This window comes from Apodemus sylvaticus, chromosome 2 (assembly GCF_947179515.1).
Source record: "Apodemus sylvaticus chromosome 2, mApoSyl1.1, whole genome shotgun sequence".
Classification (NCBI taxonomy): domain Eukaryota; kingdom Metazoa; phylum Chordata; class Mammalia; order Rodentia; family Muridae; genus Apodemus; species Apodemus sylvaticus.
This window is the reverse complement of record NC_067473.1, coordinates 163357901-163382632: the sequence shown is the minus strand read 5'-3', so window position 1 is coordinate 163382632 and position 24732 is coordinate 163357901. Positions and strand designations below refer to the sequence as shown.

The window sequence follows — 24732 nt, the reverse complement described above, 5'->3', positions numbered from 1 at the left end:
TCCTCTCTACAAGTTAGAACAGGTAGGTGGGGCTGGTGACACTGCAGCAGGCCATGTCCCCTGAACCGGCTTACTCAGCCTTGACATGTGTCCTCGACAGAGGACAGCTTGACTGAACGAGCGCTTCCATGGAGATGAGTTAGACATGCCGCCGCCACCAGTTGTATGAGTGTCGTCGGCAGCGTGGGCGGCAGGCCACAAATAACAACACGCACACAGAGTACCTGCTCCCTCTCCACTTCTGCGAGGGCTCCTGGGGAGGGTTTACTCACATGAAAACACACACCTACTGAAAGCCACCTGCACAGAGGGGCCACCTTCACGTGACTGGATCCACACGTGGCTCGTGCCTGTTTCAGCTACTTTTCTCTGACCTAAACACCAGCAACTATTATTTCCACGACAGAAACTGGGAGTGGGGGAGGGGCTGAAGAAACGCTGCTGAAAGATTCCCCCGCCCCCCAATTTGTGAAACTTGACCACAGGGCAGGGATTAAAATTGTGTGATTCGGTGAACAGAACAAAAAGGTATCATCTGTTTACTCTCCAGAAAACCAAAGGTACTTCTCTGTTTTCTTCATCTTGGCCATATGCCTAAGGATACTTGTCCCAGATGGAAAGGCTCTCAGGGAGGCTGACATGACACCGTGGCAGAGGACACAAGGGTCTCGGGAACCCTGAGAGACTGTGCTGTGTCACTGCACGATGAAGAACAGACTGCTCGGTACAGGAGGTACACTGAGGCAGAGGTTAAGATCGTTAGGTCAAAGGTCAAGCACACGACCTCGCATAGATTAAGTACTCCACAAAGGTTAGCTGTGTGTTATTCAGATGGATGCTGCTGTAATTGTAAGTCAGTTCCATGACAGGCACTTGCACCATCTTGGGATGACTCCATTGACAAAGCCTCACTGCCAGGAGGCACCTTGGCTGCTGCAGTCATCAGAAAGCATCCCTCAGGCTGGGCGGTGGTAGCGCACGCCTTTAATCCCAGCACTTGGGAGGCAGAGGCAGGCAGATTTTTGAGTTTGAGGCCAGCCTGGTCTACAGAGTGAGTTCCAGGACAACCAGAGCTGCACAGGGAAACCCTGTCTCGAACCCCACCCCACCCCCAAAAGAAAGCATTCCCCCACTGAAAGGGATCCTACCTCCCTACTGCTCTCCTGATATTCTGTTTCTCTTCTTGGACCACGCTCCCAAAGAGTTGTCCCTGCTCCCACATCCGCAGGCTATCTAGCCTAGGTTCTCCCTGACTATACTTCACTAGGCCTTGGCTGAGCCCCTTTCTTCTGACCAGACACACTGTCCATGGTAGCTCCCACAGGCCCCTTGGCAGATTCCATATTACATTGCTACTAGCACGAGATAGACGTCCGTGTGTGGGTGTGTGGGCATGGCCTTCCCTCTCCTAACCTTTACTTACCTGGCAGACTCTCGGGTAGAAACCTAGCAGAGACGTACTTTTTATTCATTTAAACATCCGTGTTGTTTGATTAAGTCTTCACTCCCAACTACCGAGAGTCTCTCATTTATTCCTTGCCTGGGGTCCTGGCTCCCAGCAGCATGCTAGCTGCATGTTTGGTAGCATCCCATGGTGACTGTGAAAGTCTTTGCAGGATACCCACAGTCACGTGCACAGTGATCAGCTCTGGGATGGCAGGCTGGCTGTGAGCCTGCACGAAGACCTGCCTTGACTCCATTAGGGTTCCTTTGAGCTGACACTTGCCTTGGGGCACTGTAGGGCTACTTCTGGCTCCCATCCATCTGGGCCAGTGCAGCTAGTCACCTAAGATGGGTTACTATGTGTGTGCCTCCGTTTCTTCTTCTGTGAAATGGGAACCATGGTGAAACTGGCGCAGTCCATAGCAGCTCTTTATGTGAGTCTGCAAGGCCATAGTCAACAGACCTGCGGAAAGGATGCAGTCTCTTCAGTGGCTCGAAATTGGCCCTGGTGTGTTTCCACAACCCATACTGTGAAATCCTGAGGACCACGTTTTCGTTCTTTGGAGATCCAGTCAAATATCTCTAGCACACCACTACATGGAACAGAGCAGCGTTGACGGGCAGGCGGCAGCCAATTCCTGTTAGCCGTTGTTATTGTTATAATTTCATTTATTAACTTGACAAATAATGCTGTCAAAAGAAGAAATGAGATTAATCACGTAAAACTGTTTTGAATGAACCTGTACCTGAAGCTCCAGGCAATTGCCTCTCCTTTTCCTAACTGCAGCGAAATGATCCATTAGTAATTTTATTGATTCGGCCTTTCAAACATTATTGTCCCATATGCCGGGCCCCGTGCTAGGTGTTGCAGGAGTTAACCACGTGACTAGGAAAACAAAAAGGCATTGCTGCCACGAAGCTTCTAGCCTCACAAAGATGCGTGGCCACAGACGCAGTGAATAAAGACGACTGCGTAATTAGAAGTCGTGAACATGGAAGAACAGGAGAGGCAGCTGGGGGCTGCTGTGCGTGAGGGCGGACAGTCATGGAGGCGTACGGGAGGGACTCACATGCTTGCTGTCAGGAGCCAGTCTAGCACACTTTCTCTTAACACTGCCCTGAGCTGTCTCCTGTCCCCAGTCAGCTTCAGGGGAAAGGGCTACATCCTAGGCGATAGCAGGTAGATAGTTTGTCTCCAAAACTCCCAACCCCCACCCCCTAACCCCCAACTGCCCCCTCCCCTCGCTCTTCCTAGGATCTGATTGTCAAGCATTGACAAGCACTGCCTGTAAAGGAATACTTTTTTGAAGAGAGGGCTCTGAGGCAGGGACTTGACAGATTTAGAGCAGAGACCAGCTATGCTGTGGGGACAGGACAAGCATTTTACATAGGAGGACTGATGTACAGTTGCCTTTCACTGTCCGTGAAGGATTAGTTCTGGAACCCCCTGAGGATACCAAGAACCAAGCATGAACAAGTCCCTTCAATAAAATAGCATAGTATTTGTACTGTGCAGATTTTAGATGTTACGTGTGCCCATCCTCTACATACTTGAAATCCTCTCCACACGCCTTAGAACATCTAACACCATGGAAACACTATGTAAATAGTTGTTATAGGATGCTGCCTAGGGGATAAAGACAACAACATCTGTGTTCAGCCAGACACCACTTGACTTTCAAATCTTGATTCCCGGGTGGCCCAATCTGTGGATGGAAGAAAAAATCCTTCAGTAGTGGAGGGTCATCTGAGAGGGGCATTTTTTCCTCTGTCCTTTGTTGGCTACTGGTCTTGTTATAGGGTGTGAATGAGACTCTCTCTCTCTCTCTCTCTCTCTCTCTGTCTGTCTCTCTCTCTCTGTCTGTCTGTCTCTCTCTCTCTCTCTCTCTCTCTCTCTGTGTGTGTGTGTGTGTGTGTGTGTGTGTGTGTGTGTGTGTGTGTGTGTGTAATATTCTGGACACCTGAGCCCAGTGAAGCCATTCTTCCCAATACCATTTCTTAATAATCATGTGGTCCAGGCCTGCAAGTTCACTATCCTCGGCCAGTTGTGATGAGTGTTAACAGACTAAAACACGCTAATGCTTCTCAGCGTTCAGGGATGACTTGGTGTAGGAATGTCTTTGATGTGGACAGCATTGATAGACTTCTTGTAGGATACATACCAGGTGTTGTCTTCAGTTAAGAAAAGGCCTCTGGCTAAAGCCAACAGGTCTTTGGAGCCCAAGTTGAGTAGACTTGTCCCCCAAGTCCTGCAGAGATCCAGCATTGACTAGGATAGGAAGGCATGGAATCTCAAGCTCCCTGCTCTCAGCTGAGTAGGAATTTGGACCAGGGAAGGGTACCATTTTGCTGAATGGCCCTCTGCTGCATGGCACCTAGGGCCTACCTGTGCCATTTTAATGGAGTCTGGTACAGTGCCACTGGATATGCAGATAAAGATTCTGATGGTTTCTTTCTCCATTACCAGTACCTTGTCGTGGGCAGGCTCTGATTCTGTGAGAGAGATTTGTTGGGTACCTGGACCCTGCAGAACACAGGATGCAGGAAAAGTGTGAGTTAATGTCAAGGAAGACTGGTTGTTCTGGCCAAGCCTAGCTGTCGGCCATTGTTGTGTCTGCCCTTCCTTTGCTTCCATGAGCAGCTGTGAGAAGAACAGGACGGCGCTTCCCTTCTCTCCTCTCCATCGTTCACGTACCTGGTCCATGTGCACAACCATCGCAGGTGGTGGAAGGTTGGAAATGATTGTACCCATTAACGAGGTAGGGGCAGGAGCCCCACTGAGGCTGTGTGGGTTGCTAGGGTGACTCAGAGGCCAGGTTTAGGGTCTATAACTTGACTCTTTTACACCCCAGTTCTCTTGGTAGGCAGATGAAAGCAGCCATATTGTCTCTGGGAGGATGGCTAAGTTAACAACACACCGGAAATGGCACTTCAAGCTGCTTTCCAAATACTGATAAATTTTTACTCGTATAATTAGGACTTATTTGTAGATCTTTGATGTTTGTTTGTTTATCTAATCACCCATGTGAGAAGCTTAGAATGTTTGTGGAGAGTCATGTGCCCTGCTAGATATTAAGAACAGGAGGTAAAATAGGCAGGTGAGGGGGTCATAGCCTGACGTCTAAAGAACTTCATGGTGACTGTAGGTGTCCCCAAAACCAGGAGACAAGCAAAGTGCATGGCGAGAATGAACAGGGATTTTGTGGTGGCCACAGTGATAGATGTGTGGGACTTCACGACTCACATGGGTTTTCTGCCCTGGGGAATGTGGCCTTACTGTTCACTTTTCTATGGGGCAGAATTAGCTCTTAGATTAGTGTGAAGGCTCATGCCTGTAATCTAGTACTTACAAGGCTCACAATGGAGGCTTCCTAGAACCTAGGACTAGGTTTGAAGCTAGTAAAGGATGCATAGCGTACTTCAGGCCAGCCTGGGCTACAGTATGAGATCCTATCTCCAAAAAAAGAATAAGTAAATGAAATAAAAATTAAATAGATAATTAAAGTAAAATTAAATGGCAAACCATGAACTTCAGGCTCTATGGGGCATCTGATTTTGATGGATGGATACATTGAAGTCCCAAACTGGCTTAAGCTGGTCTAGTTTACTTTGTAATAACCACATGAATAAAAAAAGAAAGTGTGTGTGTGTGTGTGTGTGTGTGTGTGTGTGTGAGAGAGAGAGAGAGAGAGAGAGAGAGAGAGATCACATTAAAAGCAACAACTAAATTCTGGTTTTCTAATTTTACAACTGAAGGCACAGGGTAAAGGCTCCCACGTTAGAGTTGATGGCTCCCCACGGCACTCTTAGCTATGATTAATCACTATAAAATTTATGAGCTGGGGTCCTGCCGCAGCTAGTCGAGCAAACTTTCCATCACACTTATGGCCTGAGAATGCAGCTCCAAATAGTGACCTCAAAGCCACCTTGAACTCATGCCGTCCTGGTAATGCAGAGTCCAGACTGGGCAAGGGTTCTGCAGCTGTTCATAGCCTGCCTTGGGTGGTGCCTGCTTCTTCCCCTCAAAGAGCCTCTCTGTGGACGAGGGAAGCAGAGCTTTGTATGCCTGCTTGCACAGTCCCATGAGCTAGCCTCATGCTTCAGGAGTCCCCCAAGCCGCTGACATGCACCCTGTCCCAGGAGGGCACATCTTGCGGCATGTGACACTAAACGTGGATGTTGAGGTGTTACAGGTGTTGGCTATGACATCTAGAGAGTGTCTCTGGTGAACTGTATGTGGTTTGGTTACTCTTCTCACGACTGTGACAAAGACCCTGCTCTTCAGGAGGAGCGAGTTTGTGGCTCACAGTTTGAGTAATTCCCATCCTGGCTGGGAAGACCTGGAGGTGGAATACTGCATCAGATCATGTTGCGTCTGCAGTCAGGGAGCAGAGGGAGATGAATGCTTTTGTTCGTTCTCCCTTTGGACTATTAGGGATCCTGTCCTAGGATACGACTGCCAGCGTTCCCGTGGGTCTTCCCTCTTCAGTTAAATCTTTCTGGGAGCATCCTCACAGACACACCTGGAGGTTTAATTCCATGCTGATTCTAAATCCAATCATGCTGAAGATGAAGCTATGGGAAACAGACGATGAGTGCTTTTAGTCTAGCCTGATAGATACATGTGTATGGAATATTTCTTGGGCATCTTCCCTGCTTCCTGTGCTAGCCTTCTTATCCATTAGCTACTATATTCTGATCTACACAGATTACAATAGGAAAGTATATAGATAGGTAGACAGCTTAAGTAAATAGATAGATAGATAGATAGATAGATAGATAGATAGATAGATAGATAGATAGATAGAGATAGATAAATAGATATAGGTAGGTAGGTAAGTAGGTAGATAATATATACAGTATATACATGTATATAGACATACATGGGTGATGTTTAATACTGACTGTCTACTTGACTTAGGAGACAATCTATGAGGGAGTTTCTATATTAAATAATCAGCATGGAAAGACCCATATTAACAGTGGGATAAAGATCCCATGGCATATAATTAAGGACTGAATAAGGAGAGAAAGTGAACTAAGAACCAGTTCATCCCTCTGACTCCTTCCTGCAAATGCAGCGGAATGGGGTGCCTCGTGTTCCTGCCTCCCTGGTTTCCCTGTTAATAGTCTGTGTCCTCAAACCATGGGCCCAAAGTAAACCCTTTCTTCCTTAAGTACTTTCCTTCTTTAAGTATCTCTGAGGTCGTCCTAGGTAAAGCCTTACATTAAGCAGCTGAGTGGGGCTATAGCGTCCGGGAGGCAGAAGTGGCTATTATCCTTGGCCTATGAAGGCCACACCATATTACCGGACAGCAAAGGACCCAAAGCGTCACACTACATGTAAACGTGAGGAAAGGGCCGTTAGCAGATGTGCAAAGAAAAACAAAAAACAAAAACAAAAATAGGAAGGCTATAGGCAGTGTATAACGGTGGACAAGGCAACATAAGCCAGGCTTTGTGAGCTGATGGGCAGAAGGCCATAAGTGTGCTTGGGGGCTCTTTATCAGTGAGAAGTGAGGTAGGGACTGTGTGGGCACTTCCCAAAGCCCTTGACTTTGTCCACTTGGGAATTATCACGGTGTGCCATGGGTCCTTCTTTTAGCTAAATTCTTTCTTTGTGGTCTCAGGATCCCCAAAGAAACACAGGCTTAGCCCTTAACTCTCCCACTTGTTCCAAAATTTTTAGGGAAGTCTGGCTTTTTAGGGAAGTCTTCCTTCTTGGGGATAGGGGTCATGAGTGGTGACCACATGGGGCACACAGTCATCCCTGGTGGGCACTGAGGGACAGCTGTGAGTCGAGTCACATTGGGTACTTTATAAAGTCTGACTAAGCCTTGATTAACCATGAGGGAGAGGGAGCTACCATTAGGCCGCTGACAGCACCCTCAACTCTGAAGACACTACTCAACAGCCCTGGCCTGTGTGCCTTTTGCTATTGGGGAGCCTCCAGTCGAAACTGCCTTGGATTCAAGACAGACATGGTTTATTTGGTCTCTGGCTTGGGGATCTGGGTTTCTGTTTGGTTCTGTTAGCAAAGCTTGGGTATTTTGTGATTTTCCCAGGGGCTGTCACAGAAGAAGGGTTTGAGAGTTTCAAGGTGTTTCAGGAGAGTTGTTCAGAAGGGACCAGGCAACTGATACAACATCCCTCCAGTGCCACAGCACACCCTATGGTTGTGTTTTCTCTCCATCTGTGCATCAGAGAATAAAAAAACTGGGTGTCTTTCTGTGTCCACTGACCAAAAGCACTACTAAGATCACTTTCCTGCTGTAATGGGATTGAAAGTCACTTCTCAAGGGCGCCCTTTCTCTCCTCCCTCTATGGTTAAATAAGGAATGTATCTGCCATGGCTACCTTCTGTTGAGCCACAGCAACAGGCCTGGCACTCTGAGGTGTTCTCAGCCCCAACAGAGACACCATGCTCTTTGGTATTCTTTTGGGGAATTGCATGGGAAGTGCACGGCCAAGTGATGTGTGTAAAAGCAGACAGCTAATTAGAAGACCCAGCATTTAAAGCTGGGTTCCTCTGCCTGCTGAGTCCATGGTCTTGTCAAAACACCAGTTGGTTTCCTTCACAGACACGAGGTGGGCACCCACAGAGTGCAGGACCTTGGCTGTGTGCAGATGCAAGAGCAATGCCCACAGTGTCCGTTTGCTCAATTGAGGTCTGAGTTGTCATGATCACCTCACATGGAGCAGAAGGGTGCACCATTGAGATGTTAAAGTCCCATTCCGTCAGCACCGGACTCTGTTTCTACTGCCACCATATCGTCTCGAGACCTGTTTCCTTAGCTGTAAGAAAAGATGATAATAGTGTGCTGACTTCTTAAGGCAGATTACATGACTTGGTGTGTCCTGGAGGCTTAACATAGAGTCAGGTGCATAGTAACTGTCCAGTACCTTAGATGAGAGGGCATACTCCAGTAGCTTTCAACGGGCTTAGCGGTTTTCAACGACTGAGTCAATTCTTCTGATTAAGAATAAGGTAAGTCATATCCTAAATGCAGGCTGGGCCCTCGCACAGCACGGCTCTGGGCTCTTGTTTTCTAGTCATTACCATATTTAAGGGCAAAGTGGAGGAGGTGGAGCTGCCTGTGGAGAAGGTGGACATCATCATCAGCGAGTGGATGGGCTACTGTCTGTTCTACGAGTCCATGCTCAACACCGTGATCTTTGCCAGGGACAAGTGGTTGGTAAGTGGTCCCCGTGCTGGCCCTGTGTCCCTCTGGTGGCTGTCTTGCCACATCTCCCATGGCTTCTAGCCTGGGAGAAATAGGAGAACTTCAGAGAGGGAAGGACTAGAGGATCACCTGTCTTGTGGCCCTCTCTTCAACACACAATTCGGTCCTTCAGAGGACCGAGTGACCAACCCTGGTCCAACGTGCCCAACTATCAGAACATACAACATAGTAAGGTCTGACTTTGTCCTCTCTGGCTAAAGCAGAAACTCATTTGTTACAAGTGCCAGAGTACCAGGGGTTCGCTTTGGCTTCTCTGAGCCACAAAGCTGGTTCTCCGCCCCCCTTTGATTTGTCATCTTTACTTCACTTGTCCTTTTAGCTCCTCTGGCCCCTGAGATTCTCCCCGCTCCAAATAACGTGGGATGTTCCTGCCATGTCCAGCTATGCTGTCAGTCCACTGAGTGAGAAATGCTGGCAAGGGGGTGCTCGTCCAATGACTCTATGTGCAGTTCAAAAATGTGATGTCTTTGTCAGGTGAATAGATTACGAGACCCATTTCCCCACAATTCATCAACAGAAACCTGGAGGGCTTATGTTTCCAGACCGGGCAGCTTTGTACGTGGTAGCAATTGAAGACAGACAGTACAAGGACTTCAAAATCCACTGTAAGTCATGGTCCAGGTTTTTATTGAACTTACATTGTGTACTGGTGTGTGTGTGTGTGTGTGTGTGTGTGTGTGTGCACAGTCCATGTCCTGGGACCTCGTCCATGTTTCTGGATTCCTCTCGGGAGTCCTTCTCTCTGTTCCCAAGGGTGGGAGTTCTATGGAGTACATAAACAATGTAGCTGGTGAATCATCTTAGGGTAAGAACAGAGTGTGGCACCTGGGCAGTGGGAATGGTGTTTGTGCAGAGAACCATTATGTTTTCCAAGGGAGAATAGCATCTTCTCTCAGCTCTGTGTAGTGATACACGCCAGGAGTCCAGCATTCAGAAGGCTGCAATAGGAACATCGTAAGTTTGAAGCTAGCCTATGTTACATAGCAAGACCCCATCTTTCTCTCCCTACATCACTCCCAACAACAGAGGCAGATGTGGTAGGTAGCTCCTTCCTATAATCTCAGCATTTGGCTGAGGTAGGAGTGCGTTCTCAAGTTCAATGCCAGCCTCAGCTACACAATAATGCCCTGTCTCAAAACAAAACAAAAACAAAGTTTAATAATCTTTGCCAGTATTTTATATGTTTCTAAAGGACTATTTTATTCGATTTTGTTTTAAAAAGGTATATATCTTAGTGACATGGGCCTGGTATTTGGTGGAATGGTACCCAGTATATTTCTGTCAGGTGAGACGTGCCCATGTCACCAGGAACTACGCACGACAAAGGAGCAGAGAGCCCTTCCAGCAACCCAACCCACCAGCATTCAAGTCAGAAACAAGAGCAAGGAGGTCTAAGATACACAAGTCAGTATGTTCAGGTTCCTGACCACAGGCTGGTGGTGGACGCTTCACAGCCTGTTCACACACCTTCTGGAAGCTGAAGGGCAAATGGCAAAGGGCAACATTCAGAGGGTGGTAATGAAGGAGTGGCTAGAAGCTCCATGCCCTGGAAATCTTCTAGGTCACTGTCATTTCTAATATTTGACCCCAAGAAAGGAGGACACAGGTCTCTGAATGAAAATTAAGAGATGTAAGATGCCTTGGGGTGAATGCTGTGACACCTGCCAAACCCACCCTTTTACAAGTGGCCTTTGCCGTTTTCTGACTGAGTAACCTTGAGCTAGTTCCCTGACATTGAGAGGTGATGTCGTCAATCTCGGTGATTCACAAGGACTATAATCAGAATACACAGTCTGTAGTGTGTGTAGGGATAGAATCTCACTCTGCTCTGAGCTCTCCCAAGCCTGCTGGCCTCTGGTGGCTTGGAATCTAGGCCACGCATCTTCCCATCAAAAGTTGAAGAAGCTACTGAGAGGTCAGCAGTGGTCAAGTGTATGTGTAAAACCACTGCAGATCACGCTGGAACTACATTTTGGGGCTTGCGAGTTGTAATTGTCCTGGGCAGCATGTAGAGGAACATTCAAAAATTCTTCACTCACGTCTGCTGAAATATTTATCGTGCTCCTCGGACGATAGCTCTTTATGGAGCCGCCTTCTAGCTTCCGGAACAAACTCTCCTCCTCCCCATTCCCTCCCTGGAACCAACTGGAGCAGGCACAATTGGGACCAGTTGGAGCAGGCGCACTGCAAGGAGCCATTCTGAACTCACCAGAGGAAGGGACAGTAGCTGCCTCTTAGGGCCAATCCAGAACTGGAGAACATCTAATTTATTCTTAGAGTTCCTATCACTGTGTTTATAGTTCTGAAAAGGAGAAAATCGAATTAACAACCAATCAAACAAAAACTGGCAACTAATGAACAAAACCAAAAGTAAGTCAGACCCCATTTTTTTTCCTTATAAACTGTTTACTTATGACTTCATTTTTAAAAAAGGCTGACTCTAGGTCTGCAGTAGAGTACTCAACTATTTTTAGCCACCAGCATCACAAGAAAAAAAATACAACAACAACAACAACAAAACCCCAAAGGCAACAACAAACATCAACAAAATCCTAAACCCCCAAAGAACAAGATTCTAACGTTTATGCTTTATTTAGGATATAGCTAAGTTTCCTACTTATTTTATTTTATTTTTTAACATTTCTTTTTTTAATTATTTATTGAATATCATCTTCATTTACATTGCCAATGGTAAAACCTTTCCTGATTTCCCTCCTCTCCAAAGACCCCTAACCCCTCCTCCTACTCCCTGCCTCCACATATATGCCCCTCCACCCAATACACTCCCACCTCCCCCCCCCAGCTCGGTTTCCCTTTGTTGGGGCCTCTATTGAGCCTTTACCTGACCAAGGACCACTCCTCCCACTGATGCCCAACAAGGCATTCCTCTGCCACACTTTTGGCTGGAACCATGTGTACCCCTTGATTGATGGTGTAGTCCCTGGGAGTCCTGGGGTATCTGGGTGCCTGAAATCATTGTTCTTCCCAAAATTATTTTATTTTTAAGATTTTTTTTTTTAGGTAAAGAAAAGAGGCCCATTGACAGAAATGTGGTTTTTAAACAACAACTTTTGATTGCTGGTTACCGAGGGAACAGTTACAGGCAAATTTCAATTGGCCCAAGAACCACAAGGAACAGTGTGAAGATGGAGTGGAAGAGAGAGACTTGCCCATCCCTACAGAAAGTAAACTGGAGGTTGAAAGCTTTCTCCCCATTTCCTCTCCGTTTCCTTCTTTCCTCTCTCCTCCTCTCCCCCTCTCCTCCCCTTTCTCAGCCATGCGCATACAACAAGATACAGGTCCAACCCTTAGTATATGGACCAGCTACAGGGGAACCTGGCAGAGTCAGGTGCCTTGCCTGCACAGCCTCGGGGTCTTCATGTTTTGTTGGATAAAACAAGTAATAACCCATCAGAGGAATGCGCAGACTGTGCTTGAATCTGAAAAGAGAGCGATCCGAGAAAACAGTCCCCACTGCAGAGACATTTGAAGTCTTGGGTTACTGTTCCATCTCATTGCTGACACAAATCACCCAATACTAGACTCTCCAGCCAGCAGAAGGCCAGACGGTGGGGTGCTAGACCTGGTGTAGAGGCAGTCACGCTGTGGCTGGAGGACTGAAGCGTGGACTCTCTTGGAAGGGCTGGGGACTGTTTGGTTTTTCCACTCTCCACTCCCTACTTTGCTCTTGGATCTATACCTTTTTTTTTTTTTTGGTGTTTTGGATTTGTCCCCACCCCCCACCCCCCCACGAGGCAGGGTTTCTCAGCCCTGGCTGTCCTGGAACTCACTCTGTAGACCAGGCAGGTCTCGAACTCAGAAATCCACCTGCCTCTGCCTCCCAGAGTTCTGGGATTACAGGCGTGTGCCACCACCGGCCAGCTGATCTATAGTTTTTATGTGAGGAAATTGTTTGCTTTGCTCCCGGCAGCCTAGAATGCACAAGGATATAATAAACATCTTCAAGTCTACACAGAGAGGCTGTAAATGGAGCTTCAAAGTACCCCTGTTCCCTGGAGGCATTCTGAGCCAGCAGCCCTGGCCTTCTGCCCTCACAGAGACACTCAGGGCTTTCTCATCAGAGAAGGAGGCGGGGTAACTGCCATGCTAGCCAATGAGTTTTCTGTTTGCCTATCAGGGATGTGCATTTCTGTTTCTTTTGATACATCTCTCATTCTCTCTCTCTCTCTCTCTCTCTCTCTCTCTCTCTCTCTCTCTCTCTCTCCTCTTCTCCTCTCTCCTCCCCCTCCTCCTCTCCTCTTTCTCCTCCCCCTCCTCCTCTCCTCTCTCTCCTCCCCTCTTCTCTCTTCTCCTCTCCTCTTCTTTCTCCTTCTCTCAAGTTGTACTTTGATTTGTCTGAGCGTGTTTTTACTCGTATGCATCTTAATTGTGGTTATTGTACAATGCTTGGGTCTGCAGATTGATTGCTATATCTGGAAAAAATGTAGGCATCGTCTATACAAATGGGTTTTTTCCTCTGTCTGATCGTTCTTACCTTCAGGGAGTTTCATTACAAATGTGTTTGACATTATACTGGGGATGTTGGATTTTTTTCTCATCCTGTTTAAGTTTGGGTTATTTTTATTGAACCGGTTTCAGGTCTATTGGTTATTCCCTCGATGTGTCCATCCACTCCACTAACAAGCTGATTACAGAAATTCTTCTTCTCTGAAATTTAGAGAATTTCTTTGGGCTTTGTGTTTCCCTCCCAGCACTGAAGTTTTCTACCCATCTGTTGTACACCCTTTCCCTTTCCCTCAGGATTCCTTGGCGTGTTTGATATAGTTACTTCACAGTCTCTGTTGGCTGAGCCTTAGAGCATCTTCACTATAGCTGATCCTGGCCTACCCTTTCCCTTTGGATATTATCTTTTCAGTGTCTTGTATGTCTTCACTGACACTGGGCATTGTGTCTGAAACAGCTATAGAGAGATGAGGGATAGTTATAGCCAGCCAAGAGGCCTTCTCCTATGACAGACGTTTGGAATAGGGGCTTCAGTCAAGAGGCCTGTGGTCAGGGGCTTTGATGTTAACTTCAATAGCTTGTTATGGTGTATTGCTGTCTATTTCAGAATAAGTGTTAACATATCACAAACGATTCGTAAGCTCCTCTGATGTTACTTAGGTAAGCAATGGCAGGACTTGAACAGACAATATGTCCTTACAATAGAAAATGAACACACCTGATTCACTTCCTCTCAGCTCTGCTTCTCTTCCCCTGAGAGAGGCTAGTGGGAGATGAGTGGACAGCAGACTCCCCCTGCCCCAAAACCATGTTTCTGAAATTTCTGGGTGCTCTGTCCCCAAATAGCTGGAGTGAGACAGTCTCACTGGGGGTGTAAGACAAATATATTTGGCCCCAGTTGGGGTAACTAGAGGAAGATGCAAAGAAAGAGATCATTCCATTTGTGAATACCTTGTGCTTGAAAAGCACCAGCTATGATCCATGCTGTACCAGATGTTGTGGGGACCAAGGACACCGAAGGGGCCACAACATCTGGAAGAGGACTCGCAGAGGATATGAGGTATTAAGCTCATGGCTTCAGGACTTGAAAAGACCTCAAAAGATCAACCAGCACAAACGTTTCCTATCTCTGTGGAAGTCTAGCTTCCTGAGTCTCCCATGTGGAGATCCTGGTCCAGTAGGTCTGGCCAGAGCCCAGACTTTGTGCTTTAAAAAGCATTGCAGATGATTGGAGAACACACAACCACTAAACCGAACCCTCCCTTTCACATGTAAGACTAGAGGAGAGACTTGATCTGCACAGGGCTTCCATCTTGGTGTTCAAACCGCGCAAAGAGTCATGCCACATGTCATGGTCTCTCTTTGTATCTGACACTGTCTTTGGTACTTTGCACATAGTGACCCATAAATGCTCATATGGGCCCTGTGGATTATCACTGACAGCTTCATTTTAAAGAAAAAGAGACTGAGGCTAACAGGCGCTCCGTGCTTGTGTAAAGTTATACGATAAGTGGAAGAGCATAGGTTTGAATTCCAGACACCCAGGCCATCAACCACTACCCATACCATCTCTAAGGTTTATGTTGACCACCTGTGTAGAACTTTTCCTGGAGGGGCTGAAAGAATAGCTACACAGCTACGGGGTTTTTCATGGAGGAGTTTAAATATAAGGCAGGGTGTCTCAGTACATATGTGTCGTCTAGAAAGAGGATGGATAACTGCCTCCAGATTCTTCCCACTGGATGTCTTTTTCCTTACAATGTGATGTATGTATGTATGTATGTATGTATGTATGAATGAATAAATGAATGTATGAATGCATGTATGTATGTATGTATCTATCTATCAATCTATCTATCTATCTATCTATCTATCTATCTTCTATCTACTCATCCACCCATTGAATCCATCCATCCATTCATCTATCCATCCATATACCCATCCAGCTATCTAGCAATCTATCTATCCATCCATCCATCCATCTATCTATCTATCTATCTATCTATCTATCTATCTATCTATCTATCTATCTATCTATCTCTACCTACCTATCTATTGATCTACTGATCTACCATCTATCTATCTATCTATCTATCTATCTATCTTCTATCTATTGATCAATCTCATCTATCATTTATATATTTTGAAGACAGAGTTTCATGTAATCAGGCTGGCTTCAAACTCACTATCAAACTAAGGTTGCCTTTGAACTATCGGGTCTCCCACCTCTATCCCTGAGTGCTAGGATCAGAGGCATGTATGACCACACTTAGTTTTATGCAGTGCTGGCAATGGAACCCAAGGCTTCCTTGTGCCAGGTAAGCACTCTACTAGATGAGCTGCCTCCCCAGCCACTACAATGTGGGTAACAAGTTTGGCACCAGCCTCCTGTGATTGAATAGGCCATGACTGGCATCTTCCCTGCAGGCAAGAGCTCACCAGTGCTTACCCTCTGGGAAATGATTGTTCTCCCTGACTGCTTCCCCCCACCGCAGAGATCTTTGTGTACCTTGGAAAAGAACAGCCGTTCTTTCACTGGCCACTCCACACCTCCCTCCTCCACACCCACTCTCTTTAACACACATACACACACAGGGACCTGAGTTCCCTGAGGCCCTATTTGTGTGATAAACACTAAAAGAAAATTTACATTTAATAAGGTTTTAGACAAAAGCATCTTTATTTCAAAGCATTTTTAACCCCTCCATATAAACAGATAAATGACCAGTGACCATAGCCCCTACCCAGGCTCTCTTGTAGCAGGGAGAACTTTGCATGCCCAGATGTTGTTACCCAGGCACACAGCAGAAAGGTTAGGGGTCAGCTTGACTCTATTTCTGGCTTCACGTTGGTGTCACTGGGCTGGTGTGTAACTTTGGCTTAGGGTCTGTGCATGAGCCAGAAGCCAACTTATCTGGGCCAATTTTCTCATCTATAGACTGGAGGCACATCCTCAAGGGGTTGTTGAGTACATTATGCAAAGGTAATTAATCAGTAATAGCAATTAGCACCAGCGCTGAAGGGTGGTCTTAGGCCACCAGACTCAAAGTCACTTACCTACTCCTGCGCCCTGAGTCTGCTTTCTTCTCAAAGCATTTCATGAGAAGCCCAAGTGGCCCAGAGCCCCATAAGAGTGGTTGCCTCCCACAGAGGGTAATTTCTGATGATATGGACCCTCAGTGAGTGCTTTTCAGCCCAATGACATGCCAAGCAAGTGAACACTCTCCTGCATCCACCTGCTGAGCGAGCTGGGCTTCTGAGAGACCAGGGAGGGGGTCTGCCCAGGGCCCAGAGAGCAAGCTGTAGTGCCAGGCCTCAAACATGAATCCGGTTCATGGAAGAGCTCATGCTTCTCTCACCTGCATTAAAGGTTCAGATGGGCCTTTAGGGGAGAGATTGCTTAGGGAGAGGCCCAGAAACAGGAAAGTAAATGGTCTGGAGAGGAGGCAGCAAACACATGGCAGAAACACTAACACTCCGTGTGGGTAATGGCCCTAGCCTTGATGCCACTCTTCTAGAGAACTTCTTGGGGGACACATTTCCCAACCTACCTGGCCTCTGGATCTAACAGAATGGGGTGTAAATGAGCAACTGGTTCATGGCAAGGATCCCCTTGAAGGGGAAGAGTGCTTATAGTATCTTGATTGAGGGTAACGGGGGCTTCACCCTGCTTCCTTGTCTTAGGCAAGATGCGCCGTAGCGCCCGGGATCTCGGGTGAGCTTGGAGGTCCTGCTGCCTGCCTTCATGACCCACTTTGTTTCACCAGGGTGGGAGAACGTCTATGGCTTCGACATGACCTGCATCCGGGATGTTGCCATGAAGGAGCCCCTGGTGGACATCGTGGACCCAAAGCAAGTGGTGACCAATGCCTGTTTAATAAAGGTCTGGAGACTCATCAGGGTTGGGCCTGGGTATGCTAAGGACCTAGCTATGCCACTCTGGATAGCCAAGTAATGTCAGTTCCTGCATGACTCCCCACTGAGGGCACCAAAGGCCACTTTGGTCGGAGCCTGGTGACAAATCAGAAGCTAGTGATCTTACTGAGCAGAACTGCTGAGGCGACTCCAGGATGGCACTGCTGGAAGTGGGGACCAGAGTGGTGGCCCTGGTGATGTGAGCGAGGCTGAAGGGAGGAGAATCACAGGCTGCAGTGCTTGGGAGGCAGGAGGGAGATGGAGACTCCAGATAGGTGGGCGATTCAGGGCTGAGTGTCTGTCCACCCTTCAGACCTCATGATACTGCCCTTCCAAGTACACATCAGGTTTGCACACACATTGCCTGAAGCCCCGTCCTAGAGCCTCATCTTCTGTCTGTGCTCTGAACATCTTTTCTTACAAGGTTTTCTTCCGTGCAGATGATTAGCTGATTGGCGGCTTTGCTATACTGGTTTCCAATCTATCACCACCACCACCATCATCATTAAAAACCCAAATATGCCTAAATACAAAGAGTAACAATAAGCATTAAACCCATCCCCACCAATTTTCCCACCTCATCTCCTCCTGGGAGCCACCACTGCTCAAACCCGGATGGATCTTTTCTGATTTAGGACTTCTGTGTGCTAGCGTATTCCAGTGAAACAGATTCAACCGACCTGTGACTCCCTCTAGTCTTTCAGGTTGAAAGACGTCCATCTCATACGTACAAGTTCATTTTCTGGTGCAAACCCATGGCTCCTTATGTAAGCCTCATCGACCCACCTGCCTCTCACTCTGCTGGGGCATCCTCCCCTGCTCTGGGCCCCTGGGTGTCCCTTGTTTTCTGGAAGTCTGTGATTAGTGGCTTGCAGCAACTCTTGCAGAAGTAAGGGGGCCAACTCATAGTCTCCAAAGTTGAAGAGAAGTTTCGAAAGGCTGCTGTTTGCCCACAGGAGGAGCCCATTGTTTGGACACATGATCCACTAAAGCCCCTAGTCTTGACCATCCCTGTGGCATTGGGAAGGGCCACCTGATGACCCTCAGTTTGTGGCATTCTGCCTAAGAGGCTTGGCTTCAGGTCTGAGTCTTGGCCTCTCATTCCCAGGCTCACAGCACTCCTAGCGCATCCCTTCCCAAGTACTGGCCAGAGCTGCGGTGAGGAAATAGAGTCAGCTCTTCCTACAAACCCTGCATCCCTGAGGCCTTTCCTTCTTGGAACTCTGAACAAGAACAAGATAAATGAGGGAGGCTCACTCTCAGGGCAAGACACGCCCCTCAAAATTCAGAAGAGGCACTGAGCCTCATGGCTTCTGTCTTCCTTCTCTGTGTCCCAGGAGGTTAAGGGAGGAGGGCAGAGAATCCAAGGCCTTCTGGAACAATTTAGTTTGACACTATCTCAAAAGCCAAAATGAGAAGGGGGGAAATCAGTGCAGTAGTTCAGTGGTAGAGTACTTGGCTAGCGTGTGCTGGCCTCAGGGTTCAACCCCCAGTACCAGAAACAGACAGACAGGCTAATTTCAGAATATGTAGAAGTCAACTAGCGCTATTGATTTTCCAATATGACACATAACCATCACAGCTGCCATCGGTGATGGGGGCGAAGCACCCTTAGTTTAGAGAATAAATCCGTCAGTGTTCTGGGGCACTAGGTGACCTTTGCCCTTGCTCCTTGCAATGGGGCCACTGTGTTTCTCTGTGTTGCCCGCTGCTGGCCTCACAGACTGATTAAATTTTGCCCCATCTTCAACCCCTGTGTGTCTCCTCTTTTCGCCTTCTCCTCTTTTCCATCCTCCTAGAGCCTTGTCATGGCCTTAGATACTGCGAGTGTGCACATGTCACACAGCCAGACTAGATAAAGAGGGAGGCTGGGAAGGATGGGTGTCACATTTGCTCCCCTGCAACCCAGAAGTGCTCTAATTATATCTTGGGACTGTGGACTCCAGTCTGTGGCAATGCCCCTTTGCCCGCTTTCGCTGCCTCCCTGTGACCCTTCTTCCTCTCGGTGTTTTCTGAGATCGTTTGCCCCCCCACCCCCCACCCCCGAGGTGTTCTCCCCGAACTCCTCTCCCTCTCTGTAGCAGCTTCTCACTGAGCCTTCTGGGAAAACACTTGCCCTTCTTCACACACTTAATTGCTGTTTTCATAGCTATTAACACTGCCGAGTGTGACACTTTATTATAATTAAGACTCTGTTTTGACCAGACTTCTGCCTGGAGACATCTATTTGTGACATTATTGAGAGGTGGGGGAGCAGAGGCCAGGAGCTCTTCGGAAGCTTATTCCCTGAGGATCCCTGTGCTATCTGGGGTTGCCTGAGGCCGCGACATGAATTTTCTTGAGGTCTCAAGGGTACAAATGCAAGACAAAGAACCCTTCTAGCAATAACGCTAGGGCTCTGGGGCATCAGTGGGGGATAACTGTGGCTGAGCCGTGGAACGGGCCTAGCACCTGAGCCCTGGGCCTTTGTATCCCCAAAGCCAGGCGTAGTCTGATCTAATTCCCACAGATGGGACCCATCTGCCTCTGCTGTTGTCTCTTTAATATACAGCTTCATCACCCTTTGCCTGGAAGCCTTTTGTTCCCTCAGAGGCCCCCATTAAGATGCAAATGTCTCCAGGACCCTTGGAACACTGTCAGCTAACACAAGACATGACAGCTGACATTTGGTTGATGGATGATCAGAGAGACTGTCTGGGGACGGAGATGGGATTCCTACTAGATGGTTTATGTGCGTGTGGGATGTGTGTGTGTGTGTGTGTGTGTGTGTGTGTGTGTGTGTATGTGTAACCATGAACCCAAGCTTGTTAATTACTACTGGAAAACCTAATAGCTCCAGAATAGGTGGTTAGGGCAAGAAAAATAAAATATCCCAAACACCAGCAAGATCATCTGGCCTTGGGGTTGCAGACTGACAAAGGGAAACAAGAGCACTGGACGTAAGTGGGCTTTAGGACATTTCTCTGATGTGTGAACTGCTGTTCACTATGGTCACTGGCTGGTTTACCTAAAGTAAAATTACTGATTAGAAAGTCACTACCAGGTGTGAAGGGAGACACCTGCAGTTCCAGCCCTTGGGAGGCAGAGGCAAGAGATCAGGGTTCAAGGCCAACCTCATCTAATTAGTGAGTTGGAGACTAGCTTGGTCTATGTGAGACCCTGTCTCCACAACAAAAACCAAACCAAACAGAGTGAATCTATGACTCCTGTTTTTTTTTTAAATTCTCTTTTCCAGGAGAAATTAATCCTGCAACTAATTATAATATAGAAAGCATTGTTCCCCCCCACAAAGAATGGGAAAGAGGGCAAAGAGGGTACTTTGCTTGCAGACCCTGGGGGACAGAGAAAAACACCTTACCTAGAGGGCCAGAGACAGGCAACCTTAGTCAGACTAGATAGTGAAATGCAATTTTCGCACAGCAGGGTGGCTTCATTCAGAGTGTCACTTATAGCAAATCCAGTTGTGAAACCACTAACACATTGATCGCTGCATAGTTTCCCAAATTAATGGTTTTAGACTCAACTAGAGGGTGTGGAAGTAGAAGCTATTTAAATTCTCCTTAAGTAATGCATGCATATGGGTTTGTGTGTCTCTATGTGTATCTATGTGTGTGTGTGTGCATTCATGTATGTATGTGTGTGCACATGTGTTCATGTGCACAGTGACACATAGAAAAGTAGTAGGTGATTTACAAGTCTGTGTGTAAGTCAGAGGGAGTCTCTGAAGGTTATCGACCAGGAGTGACAGTTTGAGTGAGTAAGTGATTGTGAAAGAAAAGCTGGGAGGGAGGGAGACGGCTCTGGGAGGATGGAAAGCCTGTTGGTGCTCAGTTATATATATACCAAGGGCACCCAAGACAATGAGGTATAGCCTCTGCCCCCAGGAGGATCCATTCTAATGGCGGGGGTTGTGAATGGAGCTAACAAGGCCCCAGCATAAGAGCCAGAAGTCAAGGCAGACTGGTGACTGAGGATCAAAAGAGAAAGACACAAGGACCTTGAGAGGACCTGGAAGAAAAGGAGGCGGAAAGGCACCAAGTGCATATGCACACCGCTAATCCCTGCACAGTTCCCCTGAGGGAGACAGTGCTTGAGTTCTGGAGCTACTGGTGACTTGCAGATGAGGTGTGGCTTGGAGGGACTGAGAGCACTGAGGAAATCTGTCGGACACCTCCCCTGAAAAGGTTTCCTTCCCTTGAACAAACCCCTCCAACCCCACTGCACTCCTAGGCTGGGTCTCTGCTGAAGGGAGGAGGTGGGAATCAGACTTGAATGCAGATAGAATTGCAGCATTGTGATTCCCAGCAGGAGGGTGAAGAGTCTGATATGATCAACATCACACGTTGGAAATGTTTGGCTGATGAGGGGCTGGATATCACGACAAGAGAAACAAACAGGAAGCTGGGAGCGGGTCACACTTGGAGAAGGCTAAAGGGCCCATGTCAGCTGGAGTGGACATCCGGTGTTCCCTGTATGTGGAACTTGGGGTAACAGGTCTCGGATCTTTCCATGCCCTCTAAGAACGCTTGCATGTGGAAGGCACCATACAGTATACAGTGCAGAAGATCAGCACCTCTGTGCTGCTAGCAAGGTCAAGATCATGCTTGTCATGATAGGAAATTTCACACCATCTACAGTGGCCCCTCTGGCCCAAAGTTCACCCTCCTGTTACTTCTCATTGTCCATCTTTGCTTTAGAAACTATGCTGTTTCCACCTCATGGAAGGCTCCATCCAACCCTGCATCCCAGCCTCTTGCTGCCAACTACTAGAGAGTGTCTCTTTCTAATCCAGCATCTGCCCTCTTTCCAGTCAATCTGAGAGAGCACTTCCCCTTCCCCAAGGGTAAAGAGACCCTTTGCCCAATGCCACGTTGTCTCTTCATGGACCTTGTTGCTTGGCCTCTGGAACACTGCTTAGAGTCACCAGGCACACAGGTGTCTAGTTATCTTCTCCAGAGTCCCCCAGTAGTGGTTCTTGCTACACACCTCAACACGAGGGAAGCTCTTCTTTGAGTCTCACTGGCATCTATCTTGATGCTTCTTAAGCCCCTGGTAGGATTTCCTGTCTCAGGACAGCCAACGGTCAGCAGGTCCATCAGCATCCTTCTCACACAGAAGAAACAGCACATGGGGAACCATCTCTCCATTACGCTGGCTTTCCGCACAACATCGATTTCCAGTCACTCTCCAGATGAACTTGTGAGAATTATTAGGTCTTTGTGTTCTGCTTTCTCCGGTTCAAACTGAGACTTCTCGCCTTGTGTTTTCCCTTCTCATTTATTTTTTAAACCCATCCAGCCTTATTATAAATGATCGGTGAGACTTCCTTCAGCCCATTTATGCTTCACTCCTGAGGCAACACTTTGTGTTCCTGACTTGAAGAACTTGAACACACACACACACACACACAATGGTGGTGGCTGGTGGATGAGTCTTCTGACTCATGGGAGACCTGGAGGGCCCTGCTGTTTTGATTCTTGCCCCTCTCCAGGTGATAAAGATGCTGACCACAGGGCCCCCACACTTTGTGAATGACTGGAAGAAGATAGCAATGCTCGATTGGCCACCAGGAGCCACTCCAACTTGCTTTGGTGACACGTGGTCTCCTAAATCACTGTTGCCTCAATCTTCAGCCACTGTGGTTTCCTGCTTTGGCAAATTTACCTTCTTGGTTCATCTCCTGGATGTGAATTCATTTCCATTTGCACCATTCTCCCTTAGAAAAGATGGAGGAGGTAGTTGGGAGGGTGGTGGGGGTACCTGGAAGTCACCCCAAAGTAGTGACTAATTAAGTTTCTCTAGGGATTGAGGCTACTGGGCCCTGGTATGGCAGAGTCTGTAAGCCTCTGGCTTCTTTCTCCTCTGGGCCACAGGAAGTGGACATTTACACTGTGAAGACGGAAGAGCTGTCCTTCACGTCTGCCTTCTGCCTGCAGATACAGCGCAACGACTATGTCCATGCCCTCGTCACCTATTTTAATATTGAATTTACCAAGTGCCACAAGAAAATGGGTTTTTCTACAGGTGAGCTCTCTACTGGATTTCTAGACCTTTCACTCTGTACTTCCTTGTTCATAGTGTCTCTTCACAGTAACTAAGACTCATGATAACCCACAGATCCATTCATCTATAAATAGGTTTGCTTATTCATGAGGATAGAGCCCTGAGACCAATCAGCCCCCACCCAAAGATTTCAACTCTCAACATCAACACACTCACTGAAGACCACATTTCCAACACACGAGTTTTGGCAGACACTGTCAAACCAGGTGCCTAGTCTGCCTTGAGAGGTGTCTTATAGCCTTTGGGCCTGGCAGGAGAGGGCTCCGTAATTTGGCCCTAGCCCTCCAGTGGGTCCTCAGATGTCTCCTTGCTGGGTATGCCCAAGCTCCTTCCAATCACTCCTACACACAAGACAGCCACCTTGAGCTTCCTCCCATGCCTTAGGCTCAGAGGACTTCACCACCGGGCCATTGCTTCTGCATTTGGGAAGTGACCCAGTAATAAGAGGGTCCTTTGTCAAGGGGAACTTGTGGTAGTCTACTTGAGTTGCCAGGACAAAGATCCACAGGTTGAGTGGCCTCTACATGAGTTCTTACAAACTGTGAGTATGCACTCAGGGACTGAGTAGGTGTGCTTGTGGTAGAAAGAATGTTCTACCATATGCAATTACTTATTTCTTAGCTAGGTGAGGATGGAGATTTTTTTTAACCTGTGGACAAGAGGCAGAAGACTCATGGTATCCAATATCTGGCCAGATGTGATGGTGGTGCACACCTTCAATCCCAGCACTTGGAAGGCAGAAACAGGTGGACCTCTGCGAGTTTGAGGTTAACCTTGTCTACATAGTGCATTCCTGGCCAGCCAGGGATATGCAATGAGACCCTGTCCCAAAACAAACAAAACAAATAAACAAAAACAAACACACACACTCACAAAACATCCTGTCCAATTCCAGAAAGTCTGACTTTGGATTCAGTGTCTTCTTTGACTACCAAGACTAAGATCTCCTGGGCTCTATCAACTTTGCCAGGTCTGGTGCTCTCCTGCCCTTGGAAAAACTAGAGATCCCACTGACCTTGGCCATTGTTGAGGACTGCCCTCCTTCAAGCATCAGGAGATGAGCTCAGCTCTTTCTCCCAGTGGGCAGGAGCAGCCTGGAGAGAAGGAAGATTCTGCTTTAACTTGAAGGACAAAAACACTCAGTGTAGCAATGGACAGAGAGAGTGGGCACGGAGGGTTGGTAGTGAGGCAGCCGTAACATTTAACTTTGTCACTCCCATCTTCAGACGATGCTAGATCCGAGAGTACCCTGTGGGTGATGAGCCAGTGGGGGTACTCTGGGAAAAGCTTTAGGTCCCTAAAGCAAGTCCTGACGCATGACTCTTAGTGAGGCTTCTCTGCCTATTGGACGTCTGTCTAGAGGTGAGTCCCTGGCTCTGTAGTGACAGGGTGACAGTCTTATGGCCCCATGAGCAGGAGGTTTGGTTAAAGCTCAGCCCAGACTCAAAACTCTTGCATCTAGTTCCTGAGTGAAGGTGAGGGCTTGAAGAGTCTAGCCCCAGCCTCAGTCTACTCTGTCTGTTGACTATCCACCCCATTCCCCCACACAAGCAGAAAGTCATGGTAAATCCAGGCAGAAGCTTATCCTCTGCCTTTGAGATAA

The 24732-nt window shown here is 47.6% G+C and overlaps 1 protein-coding gene across 1 annotated transcript in view; it reads left to right on the top strand.

Moving 5' to 3' along the window:
- Positions 1–24732, top strand: part of Prmt8 (protein arginine methyltransferase 8) — a 75509-nt gene that overhangs the window by 44580 nt on the left and 6197 nt on the right. Inside the window, exons 5-8 of the mRNA XM_052172706.1 lie at positions 8497–8639; positions 9205–9292; positions 16919–17034; positions 22940–23090. Coding sequence (XP_052028666.1) covers positions 8497–8639; positions 9205–9292; positions 16919–17034; positions 22940–23090 — 498 coding nt within the window. The remainder of the gene's footprint in view (positions 1–8496; positions 8640–9204; positions 9293–16918; positions 17035–22939; positions 23091–24732) is intronic.